This window comes from Asterias amurensis, chromosome 9, assembly GCF_032118995.1.
Source record: "Asterias amurensis chromosome 9, ASM3211899v1".
Classification (NCBI taxonomy): domain Eukaryota; kingdom Metazoa; phylum Echinodermata; class Asteroidea; order Forcipulatida; family Asteriidae; genus Asterias; species Asterias amurensis.
Genome location: NC_092656.1, coordinates 6,469,960 through 6,488,404, shown reverse-complemented (window position 1 = coordinate 6,488,404; position 18,445 = coordinate 6,469,960). Strand labels below are relative to the sequence as shown.

General features: G+C 39.3%; 1 protein-coding gene across 1 annotated transcript in view; it reads right to left on the bottom strand.

Annotated features, from left to right (window-relative positions):
• LOC139941613 (adhesion G-protein coupled receptor V1-like) overlaps positions 1-18,445 on the bottom strand; it is an 82,259-nt gene that overhangs the window by 26,356 nt on the left and 37,458 nt on the right. The window contains exons 41-68 of the mRNA XM_071938193.1: positions 18,191-18,351; positions 17,473-17,566; positions 17,156-17,240; positions 16,713-16,851; positions 16,284-16,425; positions 15,497-15,753; positions 14,827-15,002; positions 14,199-14,323; positions 13,403-13,623; positions 12,761-12,907; positions 11,778-12,046; positions 11,263-11,396; positions 10,095-10,461; positions 9,271-9,475; positions 8,654-8,806; positions 8,017-8,351; positions 7,292-7,421; positions 6,771-6,947; positions 5,966-6,148; positions 5,332-5,388; positions 4,946-5,068; positions 4,348-4,512; positions 3,272-3,392; positions 2,929-3,052; positions 2,236-2,374; positions 1,340-1,534; positions 790-901; positions 207-330 (exon numbers count right to left, since the gene is read on the bottom strand). Coding sequence (XP_071794294.1) covers positions 207-330; positions 790-901; positions 1,340-1,534; positions 2,236-2,374; positions 2,929-3,052; positions 3,272-3,392; positions 4,348-4,512; positions 4,946-5,068; positions 5,332-5,388; positions 5,966-6,148; positions 6,771-6,947; positions 7,292-7,421; positions 8,017-8,351; positions 8,654-8,806; positions 9,271-9,475; positions 10,095-10,461; positions 11,263-11,396; positions 11,778-12,046; positions 12,761-12,907; positions 13,403-13,623; positions 14,199-14,323; positions 14,827-15,002; positions 15,497-15,753; positions 16,284-16,425; positions 16,713-16,851; positions 17,156-17,240; positions 17,473-17,566; positions 18,191-18,351 — 4,660 coding nt within the window. The remainder of the gene's footprint in view (positions 1-206; positions 331-789; positions 902-1,339; positions 1,535-2,235; positions 2,375-2,928; positions 3,053-3,271; positions 3,393-4,347; positions 4,513-4,945; positions 5,069-5,331; positions 5,389-5,965; positions 6,149-6,770; positions 6,948-7,291; positions 7,422-8,016; positions 8,352-8,653; positions 8,807-9,270; positions 9,476-10,094; positions 10,462-11,262; positions 11,397-11,777; positions 12,047-12,760; positions 12,908-13,402; positions 13,624-14,198; positions 14,324-14,826; positions 15,003-15,496; positions 15,754-16,283; positions 16,426-16,712; positions 16,852-17,155; positions 17,241-17,472; positions 17,567-18,190; positions 18,352-18,445) is intronic.

Here is an 18,445-nt window from a genome sequence, read left to right as displayed (position 1 = left end):
TGTATCAGATGTCAACTAAGAATCAAAGAGTCAACATGATTATTGTTGCGGCAGTACGAAAATGTTGCATCTAGATTTTGCAAGAACATTGTATCTCAAACAAAATACTCTGTACAAAAACGCTGTATCTCGGCTCGTACTCGTTTTGAGTGTAAACTCTGGCAATCTTAAGCGAGATACAACGTTATGCCAAAGTTGGTACTCACAGCGGCTGGAGAAGTTCAATAGAAGTGAGGTTGACTAGGAATGACTCCGGACCCTCTGGGAGATTATCCGGAACCAGACTAATCTTGATTGTATTCATGTCGACTCCATCACTGAAAATAAGATCTGTAATAGAGAAATGTGAACATTTATCAACAATATAAATAGTTTCTCTTTGCTATTAACAGAATCTTCACACCAATTTTTATTTTGTTAAAACCACTACGCATGAATGAAGATGTATGCAATTTAATACCTTTAGAAGTGTCAGTTTCATTAGTCAACAAGTTTTTGCGGGGAAAAAAAAAGTGAACATCACAGAGCAATGTTTTCTGGAGAGTTGCGAAAAACTGTTCATGCTAAAACTATTTTCATCTCACTGAGACAAAAATTGCTTTTCATGAAATTGTTTTACTAATTTCTCAATAACTACCGTACCTCAGCAAGTAATATTTGAAAGGAAGCTTTCTACTATCATTATCTTTAAATCGTATAAGTTTAATGTCAATCTGTGGACGTTTGTGTTTTGTGTCGTACAAAAAGTACCCAAACCCCTTAAGAATAATGATTGAGTTTTGTACCAACCTCCACTATCCTCTACATAGTCTGCACCAGGTTGGGCTGAGATCTGTTTGGTTGTATAGGTCACTTTCACTGAGCCAGATATTCCAGCATTACGTACAACCACCAAGCTCGCCTACAAAAAGAAAAACAAAATCAAATTTGTGGCTAGAGGAAGTTCGAATCCTAGCAATCCAAGGATTGTGGGTTTGAAACCTACGGAGTTATTGGCCTGTGGAGGGTTTTTCTTCTTCACAGAACTCAGGAAAGTACAGAGTATGTACAGTGCTTAATAAAAAAGAAATTATGGTCTTTATCTCCGATGCAAAATTTAAATCTATTAAAGTCAAACTTGTAGTCAATATCCACTGCCTATAAATCTCATTTTATTCTCATTCCATTTATTAATTCTGGTTGTGAAGACAAGGACTCTCAGAAAAGCAGACTTAAGTAGGAAAAATATAATGTCTTTCAGAATTTCATGGGAAACTGCACCATGAAATCTTTTTGTAACTTGCAAAATCTTCACAAACTCAAAGAATTTTCCCCAAGTAATTCTAAATTATCTTCTGACCTGAGGCAAGTCTTCACTGATCGTCACCTCCAGGGGACCAGTGAACTCAAATATCCCATGAGGGTTATCGCTAGCGATGACGACGACGGTCGCTTGATTGACGGTGGAATCGGGGTCGATACTCGCACCTCCTGTGACTGATGAAAGCTGGAGGACGTACGTCTGCTTGGTCTCTGGGATTGCATCATCAATGGTCTGTGGAAGAACAATTATAAGACCTTCATTGTAACGCGGCCATTTTGATTTTCTCCTATACAAAATGACTGAACCGAAATGAGGCTGTATGGGGGAAGAAGTCTGGTGCCTCTCAGCCTCATAAGACAATGGCTATTATTATTCATTGGATAAAGGGAACTTAAAAGAGGGTATCAACAAACTTTATTCCATGAAAGCAAATAGAATTTTTCTTCTTGTAGCCCCTTACAAAGAGTTGCCTTAAGCCTTGTTTGGGGTGAACTTGCATTAAAGGCACTGGACTGGTAATTGTCAAAGACCAGTCTTCTCACTTGGTGTATCTCAACATACGCATAAAATAACAAACCTGTGTAAATTTTAGCTTGATTGGTCGTCGGAGTTGCGAGATAACTATGAAAGAAAAAGACACCCTTGTCACACGAAAAGTGTGTGCTTTCAGATGCTTGATTTCGAGACCTCAAATTCTAAACTTGAGGTCTCGAAACCAAATTCGTGGAAAATTACTATTTTCTTGAAAACTACGTCACTTCAGAGGGAGCCGTTTCTCATAATGTTTTATACTACCAAACACCTCTCCACATTACTAGTAATCAAGAAAGGTTTTGTGCTAATAATTATTTTGAGTAATACCAATAGTGTCCACTGGCTTAAAAAAAATGTGTACAAAAAAAATCAGGGAAAGCGTGTGATTTCAACAGTACCTGGAGATTAATGGTTGCATTTTGCTGTAGATCTTCAAACACCACCATGCCTGATGTCTGGGTGAACGTTGATGTGTCTCGAGGGATAAGCTGCCAATTCACAGTCACCTTACCGAAGATTCCTGCCCCTCGTGTCAACCTGAAACAACAAAGTCAACGACGCTAGTTAATATTTCAACGACGCTCGTTAATATTCAGTCAAGTCAAACAGTAATGAGCTTCGCTATTTACCAGATCACGATGAAAATGAATACATAACTATGATTGCCAAAATATTGCTTCAGAACATCGTCAACCCACAGTGTCTCTGTCCATTGATCCATCTAACTATCTGTGTCCGTACTGTGTCATAGCTGTGCCATCATTACCATCCATTGGTTCATTTATCAGGACGTATCTAGATGGAGGTAGGATAGCGATGACCCCTGACCTATCACCACTCAACCCTCACCCATCTACCACTCCCCAGTCTGTCTGTCCATCGACCTATCTACCTATCTATCTATCTGTGTCCTTACTGTATCATAGCTGTGCCAGCGTTATCATCCATTGGTTCACTTATCAGGACGCATCTAGACGGAGGTAGGATAGCGATGACCCCTGACCTATCACCACTCAACCCTCACCCATCTACCACTCCCCAGTCTGTCTGTCCATCGACCTATCTACCTATCTATCTATCTGTGTCCTTACTGTATCATAGCTGTGCCAGCGTTATCATCCATTGGTTCACTTATTAGAACGTATCTAGACGGAGGTTGGATAGCGATGACCCCTGATGACCCATCATCTGGCTGAATCACGATCGTAGTTGTACCTACACATCATAAACAAAAAAATCAAGAAAATCTCATTGTTGATTTTAAATCAATAGATTGTAATCAGCTGCATTCAACTGAAACTTTCCACATGTGACTTTTATTGTATCTTTTTTTATAATTCTGTCTACATTGGCAAAACCAGTATACATGTACATGTATGACCCAAAATATGCCTTTAAGAAGAAAAAATCTTGAATTGGTTACTCATAACTCACCAAAGACAGGTGAGATTTCTGCATCATCAGTAGCTGATATGATACTCAGAGTGTATCTCTCTTCTCCCTCTAACACATCATCCTGTGTGGCTCGTAGGGTAAAAGTACGCCTAGTGGCACCCTGTAACATAGAAATCAATACCAAATTTGGTATAATATGCATAGAGAAGGGCAAGACTAGCATGGAATGACAGTCCTTAGTTTATCCTTAGTGTTTACTCCTTAGTTTGTTCCGGACCAATAACATGAAAGGCTCATCAGGCTGGTTCATTGGTATTCATAGAATAAGAATATTTCTGATCCCCCTGGTCAGGAAGCAAGTCTAACACATTACACAAACAATAACAATGCAATTAACAATAATACAAATTAACATTACTTAGGATAGAGGTGGGTTTTTAATGAGATTTGACAGAGCTCAGGGTATTGACTAATCAAACAGACTGAGGAAGACGGTTCCAGCATTTTGGCCCAGTTGCTGCAAAATCGTTAGAGCCTACATTTGTACGTGATCGTGATGTATTCAATTCAACAGCTGAAGTGGATCTTAAATTATACAAAGACTGGCGGGTGTGGAGAAGGTTGCGAAGATAAGTTGGAGCTTGATTAGATAATGATTTATACGTAAGTACTGCATTCTTGTACTAGATTCTTAGCAAAACCGATAGCCATTGCAGGGTCTGATATAAACTTGATAATAATAATAATAATTTGGGGGGGCTAATCGTCCTTATTCGCAGCTAGAGCTGAATTGCGAAGGACGCGGCTACAACATGTTCGAGAAGCAGGCATGCAAGGGCGCATTCAGCTGCCAGCCACATCAACCCATTATGACCACGGAGCACAGCCAAGATCGAAAGTGTTTGATATTTTCCTGAGGGAGGAAAACCGAATAGTCTGGAAAACCCTCATGGCACAGCAGAGAACAAACGCACAACTCAACTCACATATGGCCCCGACCGGGAATCGTACCGGGGTCACCTTGGTGAGAGGCGAGCGCTTTATGCACAAGCCAACCGTGCCAACCGTGCCAACCGTGCCATAATAATAATTTGGGTTTGATGATACAAACCTACCTCTTGGAATGTGAGTGATCCCTGCGTTGGTGATAAATCCGTGCTGCCCAGAGGCTCCAAGGCCCAGTTAACTACAACGGTGCTCTGCGTCCCCTGGCTTCTCTCAACGATTAACGTGACTTGACCGTTAGGATCTGAGGGATTCAATGATTCCATCACAGTCTCCTGAGATCACAAACAGATCAAGATAGAAAGAGAGAAATTCACAAAATTTACATCTTACATGTCTTATGTAATTATTGTTTCACGATGAAGAACCAACTGCCTAAGCATAGGGTTCAAACTGCCTCTAGCTGTCGAGCAATCTCGGTGGTCTTGTTGGTAAGACACTGTTCTAGAACTACAATAGTCGTGGGTTTAAATCCCACCAGAGTAATATGCCTGTGATTTTTTTCACAGAACTCAGGAAAGTACTGGGTATTCAGTGCCAACACACATCGGTGTAAGGGTATAACAAAAAATATAGTTGATAAAGAACTATACGTTACGTGTTTGTTCTTTACTGATGTTTGATACGTACTGATGGTGGGAGAAGGGGGAGGGGGAAACACAAGATGAATATGGTGTTGGAATACAGAGTTTCCCTTCAGTGCCTTACCTGAGTGTACAGGAAACCGAAGAGTCCTTTCGGTGAGTCGTTCTTTAGGATTTTAATAATGACCGACGTCTCAGCACCGAGGACAGCGCCACCGGTTGGATTGTGAAGGGACACCGTGAAGCGCTTTGAAAACAAATGAAATCAGGTAAACACATCATAGAACATTTTAAGCTGGGATTGTGATGTATTTAATAAATATGTATGGTATAAAGGTACCTGGCGAAGGTTCGATTCAGTTCAATTCAGACACTTCTATGAAAAATAACGACAAGTACATTACATGCTTGATTCTTTTGTAAATTGAGTTGTAAATGGCCCATTTGGAGTTCATACAGTAATTATCAAGTATTAATTATGATGTCACTATGATGTCATGATTCACTTACCTCATCATTCTCGTAGATTGTATCATCAATTATTGAAATCTCAATAAAAGCCTCTTTCTGTGAAGAAAAGAACAGAAAAGGAAGAGTTATTTCAAATAATAAATTAAAAACTAAATTAGGAATTGAAAAGAGAGTGAGGTAATACGCATATCGTTTATGAAAAGCAGTTAGGAACAGCTAATTCTAAAAAAAAAAAATTTAAACTAAAATTTGAAATATGTCCCAAAATGCTGGATAGCTCTGTAGATAGAGCGCCGGGACATTTCAGGAGACCGTTGGTTCATGTCCTGCTCCAGTAAATTTGTCTCTGTTCGAACCCCAAATGTTAACAAGTTTTGCAGTAACACTCTGTAATATCTTTGTTCTATATTGACAAAATAGGGACGCTGCCAATATAGGGCTAGATAGCTCAGTTGGTAGAGCACCGGCACGTTAATCCGGAGGTCGTTGGTTCGAATCCCACTCTAGTCAATTCTTTGTTCAACCCCAAAAATCATTTCAAAATTTACCCAGTCAGTTTCCCTTGTGTTTTATATTGACTCTGTAATTTTCTCTCTATTAAATGATTCTGACAGTAACCAGAGGTGTAATACTAGTCTTCTTTCCGAAATGAATTTGTTGAAAGTTTTTGTACCTGTCCTTCGATGAATGTAACATTTCCCGAGAGAGGTGAGAAGTCAGCCGTGCTGGCAGACACCGTTGTAGCTAGCCAGTTGACTCCGACTTGACCGAACGCTCCAGCTGTACGCTTTACTGGTAGACTTAATACACCACTAGTCCCTGAGCCTTCGTAGACTTCAACATCACCGGCAGAATTCTAGACAAGTTAACATCAATTCATTACGCCATTAAAGCAGAAAAGTTAATATTTTAGTTGGGTTAAAAAATACCCTACAAAAATAAACAAAGATATAATCAGTTATATGAAGTAAACAAATATTGAAGTTTGCTCTTCAATATGTAAAGTTATGAGCAATTCCATAATTACATCACTACACTGGCCAAAAGTTTCATAAATCTGGCTTTAAACAATGGTTTGAATCCCACCTTGAACCAAAGCCTTACAGGTTTCCAGTCATTTTGTCATTTCCCCCCATTGACAATATCGCTGTAAGAGACCATTTTTTCTACATCTGTTGAAATTCTTGGAATTGCAAAAAGGGAAAAAATGCATAACTCCCAGTGTGTTTGGAAACATTTGACAAATTAATTTGTTCTTTTCTCTTCAAACAATTTTGTTTTGCGCTGAACTTAAGAAAATGGCCATTAATTCAAGAGAGCATTCAATTCAACTGTGTATATAGAAATGAAAGTTTTAAATTTAAAAAAATGTGGAAGCCGTTCGTTAAAACTTTTGGCATCGATCTTTGAAAATTATTACTTATTAGTATTTGATCTACCGCTACAATTTGTTTCCAAATATTTCTTGACATCCTAACCTTGGTTGCATTTAGCTCCAAGATCCCATTTGCGTTATCGTTCTGCGTGATCGTAATCTCAGCCACGTCCTGATCGTGCTTGATGCTGGGTGCCGCTCCACCAACAGGGGTACCAGTGATGAGGTCAACAGAGGTTAAGTTGACAAGGAACGTCTCAGGTCCTTCAGAATCGGTATCCTGCAAAACAGAAACAATTTTTCATCTTCAACGGCACTGGACACTTTTGGTAATTTTCAAAGACCAGTATTCTCACTTGGTGTATTCAAACATATGCATACAATTACACATCTGTGAAAATTTTGACTCAATTGGTCATCAAATTTGCAAGAGAATAATGAAAGAAAAACACCCTTGGTGCACAAATTTGTTTGCCTTCAGATGCTTAAAAAAACCACCCTGCACAATGATAATAGAGAGACCCCCAAAATAGGCTAGATAGCTCAGTCTGAAGGTCGCAGGTTCAAATCTCTCAATTGTCTTTGTTCAACTTATCTAAACATTTTGAAGAGAATATCACTTACAGGTAGGATTGTGATGGTCAATGATGCGGAAGTAACTCCGTCCTCCATTCTTACAAGGCTGTCTTGAGACACAAAGTCACGATTCGGCACGGCTTGTTTCAAGGCAGGCAGCTCGGACGCTCTGGATGTTCTACAAAATAAACAAAGATATAATCAATCACATGAAGTAAAACAAATATTGAAGATACTCTTCAATAAGTATAGTCACTTTTAAGTGCAATTCCATGATGATAGCACTACACTGGTTAAAATTATTACAAATTTAGTTTTAGACAATGGTTCGAATCTCACCTACGGCCAAAGCCTTACAGGTTTCCAGTCAATACCTTTATCATAAGGATTTCCCCCAATTGGGGATTTCCTCCCACTAAAACTGTACACAGCTTTAATTAATCATCTTAAGAAAATCTCAGACCAAAACATCACGAGGTAACATCGTTTACTTCTGCTGCCCCCTCATTGTTGAAAAATGTTCTCCATCACTGGCTTTGTTTAAAACTTCCCTCAAGACTTGCCTAATGAGAGCTGCATATTCCCCATTCTCGTTGTGTGGCTATGCCATGAGCGTCTTAAGCAGGTTATGATGGATACCGGGACATTATAAATGTTCATATACTTAGTATTATTATCATTATTATGTTCTGTTCACAGGTATCTTCAGGTCTACAGGGTCACAGTGCTAGTCCCTTTGTTTCTTTACCATATAAATAAAATTAAGTTCTTACCTGTATCTGATATTGACTGCCCCCGTCGAACCCTGCTCTCTAAGAACATGTAGAACCACCGTCCCCGACGGCTGCGATCCCTCTGGTTCATTCACCACGCTAAACAGCGAATTCAGAGTCCACGCAAACACGCCGTGGGGAGAGTCGTTAGCTAGGACAGTCAACGATGCTGCGCTGTCTACCTCGCTGATCCTAGCCCCACGGCCGGGGTGAGTGGTGCCGGGGTTGACTATACTCGTTAGCTGAATGGTTGAGGTTTCATCGAGCTCTGGGAAAGAGTCCGCTGTAACAGTGATGACAATGGCGGCCGTGTCGACGCCGTCGGCAAATTCCACCTGAAAATAATAATAACAATAATAATAGAACAATCTTATATAGCGCAAAACATAACTGAAAGAAAACTCGATGTGCTTTACAAAAAAAAACTAAAATTACAAAGATGAGAGAATGCAAGTTGAAATAGGTGGGTTTTTGAAATTGTCCAGGGTAGCAGCTTGGAGACCCCTTCTCTTTTCGATAAGTGCACTAGAATCTTTTTGTGTATTACAAAACACACAGGACCAATGGCTTTAAGGGACCAGTGTCCCATCAGGAACACCGGGGCGAACCCTTCTTTTCGGCACTACACAACACTCACCATTCCAGACGTTGGTCTGATGTCATTTCCTTCATGCTCGCCGTTAGCCTGCCATGCGACGACAACGACACCCGCAGTGCCTCGCTGTCTCTGTAGAGTTAGTATAACAGCAGTGTCTGTAGCTCGCTCCGTTGCTTGTAGAAACAGCGAGTCCTAAATATGACATGATAATAATAATAATAACTAGTATTTAGTACGCTCTCCATAATACACTATATCACAGCGTTTACACAAAATAATAATACACAACAAACAACTGAATTTCATCAGAAAAGGTATATACACATTGTTAGAAAGAGATATGGAAAATAAAAGGGCTTAAGTTATCTATACAGGGAAGAGGTAAGTTTCAAGAGCTTCTTAAATTGGTCTGTGGAATTAACAATATAAAAATAAGTGCGTTTGATTATTCCTAAACAAATCAACTCTGGATATATTGTAACAATCTCAGCCCCCAATTTTTTTTTGAAAAAAGTCCCAGCCGAGCGGCCATTTAAAAAAAAGAAAAAAAAGAAGCCCATCCTCTTTCCTTTTTAAATAAAGGGTGGACGCTAAATATATTTTTTCCCCGCTTAACTTGTGATACATCTTTAGCAAAAGATGTTACACTGACAGACCTGTGCGAATGCTATAATCCCATGAGCGTCGTCGTTGGATAGAATGTCGACCTGGACGGAGTTCTGTTTCCCCAACTCGGCTCCGCCTGTCGGATTACTCAGGACGAGGCTGAACTGCTCGTCGTCTTCTGGCTGGTCATCGTTCAGTATCATTACTGCAACGGTCAGCGCTGTATCCTCAGGGTTAAAGGTTAATCTTCCAGATCTGAATGATAATAGGAGAAATCAATTGAAAGATTGAGTTAAGCCTACAATTAAAGGCACTGGACACGTTTGGTAATTGTCAAAGACCAGTATTCTCAATTGGTGTGTCCCAACATATGCATAGAATAACAAACCTGTGAAAATTTTTGCTCAATTGGTCATCGAATTTGCAACAGAATTATGAAAGAAAAAACACCCTTGTTGCACAAATGTGTGTGCTTTCAGATGCCTTAAACGTAAAAAAAAAAGCTTCAGGCCTGATGTATTTTAATATTTGAGTGAGTAATTACCTCTTTCTCAAAAACTACGTTACTTCAGAGGAAGCTGTTTCCTACAATGCTTTATACTATCAACAGCTCTCCATTGCTCGTTACCAAGTAAGTTTTTACGCTAACAATTATTTTGAGTAAAAACCAATAGTGTCCAGTGCCTTTAAGGGATTAGATCATTTAGGATTAAGGGATGAGCCCATCTAGGATTAAAGGATTAGCTCATCCATTTAGAGATAAGGGATAATATCAACTCTAATCAGTTCATTGAGAAAATTGCTTAATATCAGATTATTTACACAGAATAAAAATCACCATGGTAGTACACTTGAAAAAAGGAAAATCGCAAACCTTGAAACAAAATCTGAAGTTGAGGAAACGAAAGTCATCAAAGCGATTTCAGAATCCACCCCACTTTGCAGATTAGCAGACGCTAACATCACGACCTCACGTCCGTTGTACTCAGTGAAGGAGAGGGGTGTTATATCCGACGCAGGGGCTGCCGATAACGACTCCATGAACAGCGCAGTGAAGGGCTCCCAGAAACGGATCTGTGAGTCGCCGTCGACGCTGGCAATCGCTAAGTATCTTGTGTCATCAGGGGTGAGGAACGTGGCGACAGACTGGGCCCCCTGGGTGGGGATCGCTTGATGGAAGATGAAGCTGCTCGTCGATGGGTTCCAACGGTAGACGTAGGAGTCCACATTTGATGATCCATCTAGAATTATTAAAATCAAGGTTCAACATCATTATTCCATTTACAGATAAAAAACAAACTCATGATTTTCAGACATGTGGTTTTTCAGGTAGTTAAACCCAGTGAATGTCTACAAATCCAACGTTTACTGGGAAAAGCAAGAATAATGTTTCTTAAAGGAACATCGAAATAATTGATGTTTTTTTTTTCAATGAAACGTGTAGTTTCTGACTTTCTCTCTATTCATGTATTTCCACTTGACTGCTTATGTTACACTTATATCTCTACATGTGTGCTGGGTCATCATTTAGCCTTTGAGTAAGACTCGGCTAGGGTCGAATGCCAGGCCATAGACTATTTATATTTCATTTTATTAATTTGTAGAAAAACAGCTTACATTTGATGAATTTTATTGTAACATACTGGCTTGTATAATATATTCCTGACTTGATTGGCTGCATATTGCGCCACAGCACCCCCTAAAGCAGTACATGGTGCTATGTATGTGGAGTAGGTCTCATAATTCAAAGCCTAGTCTCACATACTTCACAGGAAAAATACTGAAAGTTGAAGCACCTTGAGCATCACAGAGTGACGGATATGAGCGCTAAATAGACAATGTGACCTATGTTTACATTCAAACCGCCCTCTGTTGACATAACACTGTACACGTCATGTTTCGCCGGGCAAAAAAATTGTAAGATTGCGTGTACTTTCTAGCTGGCTGCCAAAACACCAAAGTTTTGCCTGAATCATGTTATGGTTTTCGAGTGACGTCAGAGGTTACATCATCTATAAGAAAACACTATTATTATTACTTACCATCACCTCTACTATTAGCAAACACCAGGTAGGTTGCTGTACCGATACTAAAAGAGTCTACATCAGTAGCCCCTAGGGTGTCTAACTGCTGCTCCTCGCTAAGTAGTCCACTCACCCACTTGTACACAACAGATCTGAAATCAAGATCAAATATAGGTAAACCTTTAACAATAATAATAATATAGAGTATTTGTAAGGCGCCAAAAAACTACCAAATTAAAGTGCTCAATGCGCACAAGAGTGAATCTTCGCATAGCAAAGAAAGAGCAAAACTAGACAAAGGACAAGTACAGATAAGCCATATTAAACAAGCTAGTTTTCAAACTAATCTTAAAAAGTATCAACACTAGAAATACTGCGTGCTATCATGAATTGGGTCAATAGGCCTTATATAATTAAGTGTTATTTGAGAACTCTTACTCTCATCTATTTGATGAGCAAATAAACTGAGTGTTGAGTTTTTGCAGGAAGTGTCTGGTTTTTTAGCATGAAGAAGGATGCCAGAAACTACTCACTTGATTTCATAGCTAGCTTGGGTTGAGTCATAGTAGTGAGCCACAGCTACGTACTGATCCCCATTAATGCTAAACTCCTTAACTCCGGATGCTCCCGTAGAGGCCAAGCTAGCTACTGCCACAAACTGAACCCCGGTCCAGAGTAGGATGGGCGAGTTGGTCTTGGTTCGTTGGTCGTTGGTCAATTCGTTGGTAATGATCAGAAAGGTATCGGAACCGACGTTGAAAAAGGTTGCATCGGTAGCGCCTTGGGTAGCAATGTCTTGCATCTGGAAACAAAACAGATTCAAAAGTTAGAACTAAAAACAATTAACAACTAAAGGAAAAGTATACCTTTGAGTTTGGGAATCATTCGATTGGTTTAATTCTATGTAAATGCAGATGAACAAAATAAAACTAACATGTGAAAATTTCATCGCGGTTTTGGTCGCAGTTTTGAGAAATATCGCGAAATTTGTCCATGCAGGAGAAGTAATCTTTAATATGAATACACTCAATACGTTCAAATTTTGGGGGATAAAAAAACTTACCTCTTTTTACTAAACCTCATTGCTTTGAAGTGAAATGTTTCTCAAAATACTGGATACTATCGAAAGCTGCTGTAGGCTTTTACCAAAACAGTTTTTATTGCCAGTAATTTTAAGAGTGATTAACAAATGTGTACCTTTCCTTTAATATACACTAGACCAAGTATATTCCCCCAAGGAACTGTGAGTGACCAAAGAAGGGAGGGACCAAGGGAATGTGTTTTATAACACACGTGGTCCAAAAGGTGAAATGAGAAGTTTAAGTCTATTGCCCGCTTTTTGGAGACTATTTCCCGCAAAATACGCATGTACCATGTCTTGACCCGCGCTTAGTTCGCGGTGGCGCAAATCTCATGCACTAGACTATATTAGTTGACCCCTACATGACCCTGTTTCAGTCAACCAGATTACCGACCCAGCAAGAGGTGTGTTATTGATTATTATTATATGACATACCACAATAAGAGTTCCATCTTGATTAACATTGTATACTCTGGACGATGTCTCGTAGCGTCCCAGAGTGCCATGATTAGCGATGACTAAGAATGTAGAACCTTGAATAGTGTAGGAGGTACATGCCATCCCTCCATCTGTCTCAATTGTCTGTTAAAATAAACAATATTCGCAAAAAATTAAACAATATGAACAGGCCAAAACAAAAAAATAGGAAAGTTGTCATCAACAAATAACAAATATGAAAAACATATATGAGTATAGAATAAAGGACAATTAAAATAAGAAGTTACTATAGCTAGTGAACATGCAGGTTCAACATTATATAAATCTTTTTGGGGTGGAGTAATGGCAGTAAAAAAAAACTGATGTGGTCTAAACACTTTGTACACAATTCAGTTTGGCAGTTAACTGATTTTGAGCTTATGTGCAGTTTCCATTTCATATAGTAGCGTTGCTAACTGTATATAAACATGAATGACGTAACAATGTAAATCAATGATGATCGTGCAGGCTAATTTTCTTGCTAAACTGTGAAATATGCTTGTCCTGCTATAGTCACCACAACAATTTGCTTTCTGTTCAATAGCGCTATGAAATTGACCCCAGAATGATTCTAGTAAAAGAAGTATAAACATCAAATACCTGTATTGGAACGAACTCTCCCTGCCATCTATACAGCACCGTCTTGGCCCCATCATCCACCCCGTCTGACCCATCGCTGCCCACTGTAGACAAGAGCTGACCAGTCCGATCATCACTGACCTTAACGAGGTAAAGATCTTGACCGATGGTGAAGGAACACCAACTGCGGACAGAGCCTCCTGGCATGGTCTGGACAGTGGCTAGGGTCAAGAATTCACCCACTGCGTAAACAAAAACAACAACAGACAAGACGCATTAGTCTCACAGATTGTACACATGGATTTAGTACACACATTTTTAAAGGCACTGGGGTGGATTTTACAAAGAGTTAAGACGAGTCTTACCTCGAGTTAGGACGAGTAGCTCGTCCTAACATAGGACTAGCCTTTTTAATATTTCCCAGGACTAGTCCCAACTCTTTGTGAAATGAACCCCTGGACACTTTTGGTAATTGTCAAAGACCAGTATCCTTTCCTTGGTGTATCCCAACATATGCATCAAATAACAAATCTGTGAAAATTTGGACTCAGTTTTTCATCAAAGTTGCAAGAGAATAATGAAAGAAAAAAAAACCCTTGTTGCACAAATGTGTGTGCTTTCAGATGCCTAAAAAGTATTTTAGTATTTGAGTGAGAAATTACCTCTTTCTCAAAAACTATGTTACTTCAGAGGGAGCCGTTTCTCACAATGTTTTATACTATCAACAGCTCTCCAACGCTCATTACCAAGTTATTTATGGTTACAATTATTTGGAGTAATTACCAATAGTGTCCAGTGCCTATAAGACATTTCTTACCAGCTGAAGTGGCAGTATCAGGGACTGTTTGCCAGTCTACTGTGATGCTTCCTATAGTACCACCTGATCGTTCTACAGTGAAGTAGACAGTTCCATCAGTCTCCTCAACGTCCAAGGAACTTTGCCTGAGAAAAAAAAATTCAAAAGGAGTTTCCATCCATGACCATCTTCATACCAATATAAATTGTGCAAATCTGTAAACATCTATATTTTCACTCTTTCCAATGTTATGCACATCCTTTGACGTCACGTAGGCCATGCCCAATATTGCCCCTCCCTTGGGTGTGGCCAGGATTTCAATGAACATCGGATCGATCTTCAATTTGAACTGCTTTGTGCTACTTTCCTCTTAAAAACACATCTGTTCAAGTTTACCATCTAATTTGTATTTGAGTATGTATTTTATGCTCTTATATTGTATATGTTCTTATATTGGATATTCTGAATTAGGTTTTTGGTTGCATTCTCCCCTAGCGCTTTGTATCCTTAGGAAAAGGCACTTTATAAATACTGTTATTATTATTTTTTATTATTTCCTCAATGATACATTGTAAAGTGGTGTACGTGTAACTTTTAAGAACACAACTAATCCAGCCTAATAAAGCCCCACCTTCACTCAATAACTAACCTTGATTCTTTTGGGAAGATCTGAAGGCTGCCGTAAGGTGCATCATTCTCCTCAATCACAATAGTGGCATTGTTGGCAACACCCAAAGAAGCCCCGCCCTGGGGCGTGGCCAGGAGTACCATATACCGCTGCTCAAGCTCCGGGATGTCATCTGGTGTAGCCGAGATACGAATAACCTACAGTAACCATGGCAACACAATGTAAGGGTCATCATTTTCATATCATGAAAACGTATGTAAGAATTAAACAGACACTAAGACATTTCAAAGATGACTCAAATATATTCTAAGACATTTCAAAGATGTCTTAAACAGAGCCTTAGACATTTCAAGGATGTCTTGAAGACAACAGCTTTGAGATGCTGGGCGCCAGAAGAAACACAAGGTAAATTTGTGCAATTCTTCATCATAGACGTTAAATCAATGTATAAGAGGGATTGGCTGTTTCCAGATTGGCTTTTACATTCCTTTATGGGAGTTTGCCAGGTGCCCTTGACTGGAAGATCGCCTAAACAAAGAAACATTATCTTTTAAATATTTCTGATTATATGTTGCAATTTTTTCAACCAACATCGTCAAGAACGAATACAAAATCCAGAGACAATAAATATTCATGAAAAAGTAACAGAATAGTTGTGGGGAAAAAAAGAAATCTAAAGTCACTATCTTACTCCAGTGGTTTCTCCAGCTGCTATTGTCACAAACCCATCCACCGGTCTTAGGTCTTCGACCCCTCGTGATCCGTCCAGGTTAACGACAGCAAACGGGACTTGAATATCACCAAACATTCCCCGGTCTCGTACAAGCGTCAACTGGGCCACACTGCTCGCTGTGTCGGAATCGGTTGGTTCACGGATGGTTACGACCACCGGACGAGCAAAGTTGATGATGCCGAACGCGTCGTCACTTGCAAGGATCTTGATTGTCACTAAGAGATCATAAGAATATAAATTCACAGAGGTAACTACACAACAGTTCAAAGGTCGTGTCAGGTTCATTCATATCAAGTAGAATTTGAAACTTTGCATGGTGGAAGTATAACTAAGAGAGGTTTGCAGTAACACCATGTGAATATCTCTTATAAGTAGTGTTGGTTCTTGAAAGAACCGGTGGTTAACGACTCAACTTTTCGATCAGTATACTCTGATTATCTTCAGGATAAAACCAACATTGCTGCATACCCTTATAAACCATTTGTCAAATCTTTGAAACTATCTAAAGAGCAGTATATCCCAGGTAAATAAGAAAGATACACTTATTAGAAATATTTTCACTTTCTTCAGGACTCCTGAAGTTGTAGTCCTCCTGTTAGATTATTTAAGAATCAAGTTCAAAAAGTTTCAGCGACATCAATAATGCAGCATACCCTTATAAACATTTGTCAAATCTTCACAACTATCTAAAGAGAAGTTAATACCAGGCAGATAAAAAAAGGAAATTTCTTAGAATTGATTTTACCTTTAGAGGGATCCCCAAGCTGTAGTCCTCCCGTTGGATTATTTAAGATGAGCTCGAACGTCTCATCAGCCTCAGCGATCTCGTCATCAAATATCTGAACATTGACGGTTCTTGTCGTCTCTCCGTCACCGAAAGTCAAAACCTGTTGGGGACAAAACAAAATGATGGAAGTGTAATCAGTCTGTATTTTTGTCCAAGGTCTGATCCGACGATGACTCTTGGGTGTGCCATTTTGGGAGTCAGTTTACCAGTGTACTATTATTCTGTGTAGTGCACACCCATGTTAACGTTCACATCATGTATCTTGGCACACATGGCAGACCATGTGGCGTGTAAAATTTTATGCTGACAATTATTTTGAGTAATTACCAATAGTGTCCAGTGCCTTTAAAACACCTAATAAAAGTCTATCAAATAACAAATATGTACCTGATCACTGAAGCTATAGTCAGAGCCCCAGCGAGCCTCAATGGGTTGGCTGTAGATGAAGATGGTTACTAGACCATAGGTCCCTCTATCTCTAGACACAGTAATTTGTAGAGTCTGATCACCCTCAATGACTTCGCGGCTGTTAGGAGAAAATATATAAATATTATTATTTAATAGATGGAAATTTGCATCGGGATAAAGAATATTAATTTTGGTTTTACCCATATACACCAAAGTGCGTTAGCACTGTATACATCGTGGCAGCTGGGCTGAAATCAGTTGAGTTTACATGAAAATTAATACATTCAAAGATAAGCGTTAACTTGTGCCTAAGCAAGTCATTGTACCAGACATTATTCAATTCTAAATTGCAAATGGCTTATTGCGTGAAACTGCTATTTTTAGCGTTATATTAACACTCAATGAAAGTCCAATTCTCTTACCTCACTGATGTTCCACTGAATAATACAACTCCCTGTGTTCCATCATTTGCATCAATTGTCACCTCAGATAAGGTACCAGACAAATCTGTACACAATACAACAGCATTAAAGTACTTCAACTCAGTTTGATTAATGTCACCACATGAAAACATTGGCTTCTATTCTAGAGTTCACCAATGCTCACTGTTTATTTTTAGAGGGAGATCATGATGAAAAATAAAAAGCAAAGTGTACCATTTTGGGAACTATTTGATGGTTTAAACCCTTTATAAATGTAGATACTGAACGGTGACTAGTGTTTTCCTCATTATTCTCACCTAGTCTTGGAGGGATTTCCGTGGTAGTAGGTTGGAGTATTTGCACAGAGGTCAAGTTGACCAAAAACACCTCGTTCAACTCTGGAATGTCATCCTGGATTGGGCAGGCAATAAAAAGAAGCATTTTTAGCCAAGTACAAGAAAACAACAAAACATTTGGCGAGATCATTTGTTAGAACACCAGCAAGGAAGAACTAACAAATTCTCATTTTTCCCCAGAACAGTAACTGACTGGAACTTGCTTCCAATCAATGTAACATCCACATCCGACAAACAAGTTGTCAAACCAGAACTACAAATACACCTAAAGAAATTAACGACTTCATGCGCACTCACAAGGCCCTTCTATAGCGCACTTATCTACCAATAAGGAACTGAAGTCGCTTGAACAAAGTGAAACACTTTCAGGGCAGGTTTTTTAAATTTGGGAATTTTGAGACTGACCTAAGCAGCAATTTAAAAAGAGAAAATAGAACTAGCTGCTGCAAACTGCTTTCATCGACCAAAAGGAATGGTATAAATGCAAACACAAAACTTAATGGCTTGGGAATTAAACCCTAACAGAGTCTTTCTCGAAGGCCAACAAAATTAAAAACAAACAGTAGATGATAAATAATTTGACAAGAGAACATTCAGACAATTTCAAACTTGTGCGTAATGTTTTACAAGGTGCTGTGGAGCACTCAGCAGCCACTGCCAGTAGACATCCGACTCTTACCTCATTCACAATGATGTTTATAGACCCAACACTTTGCCCATCCTCAAAGTCTACATAACTCGGACCACCTATGAAGTCTTCACCGACTACAGCGAGGTTCAGAGCGGGTAAGTTTGGATCCAGAGATCCTGCTTTGGCCTCGTAGAAAACTCTAACGCTCCCTGAGAAAAACAACAAATTTATATAAAAGAAGATCAATGTATAGTGACTTTTGCTTAAAGGGAACGCATACCTTTGGTTTTTGGAACCGCTCGA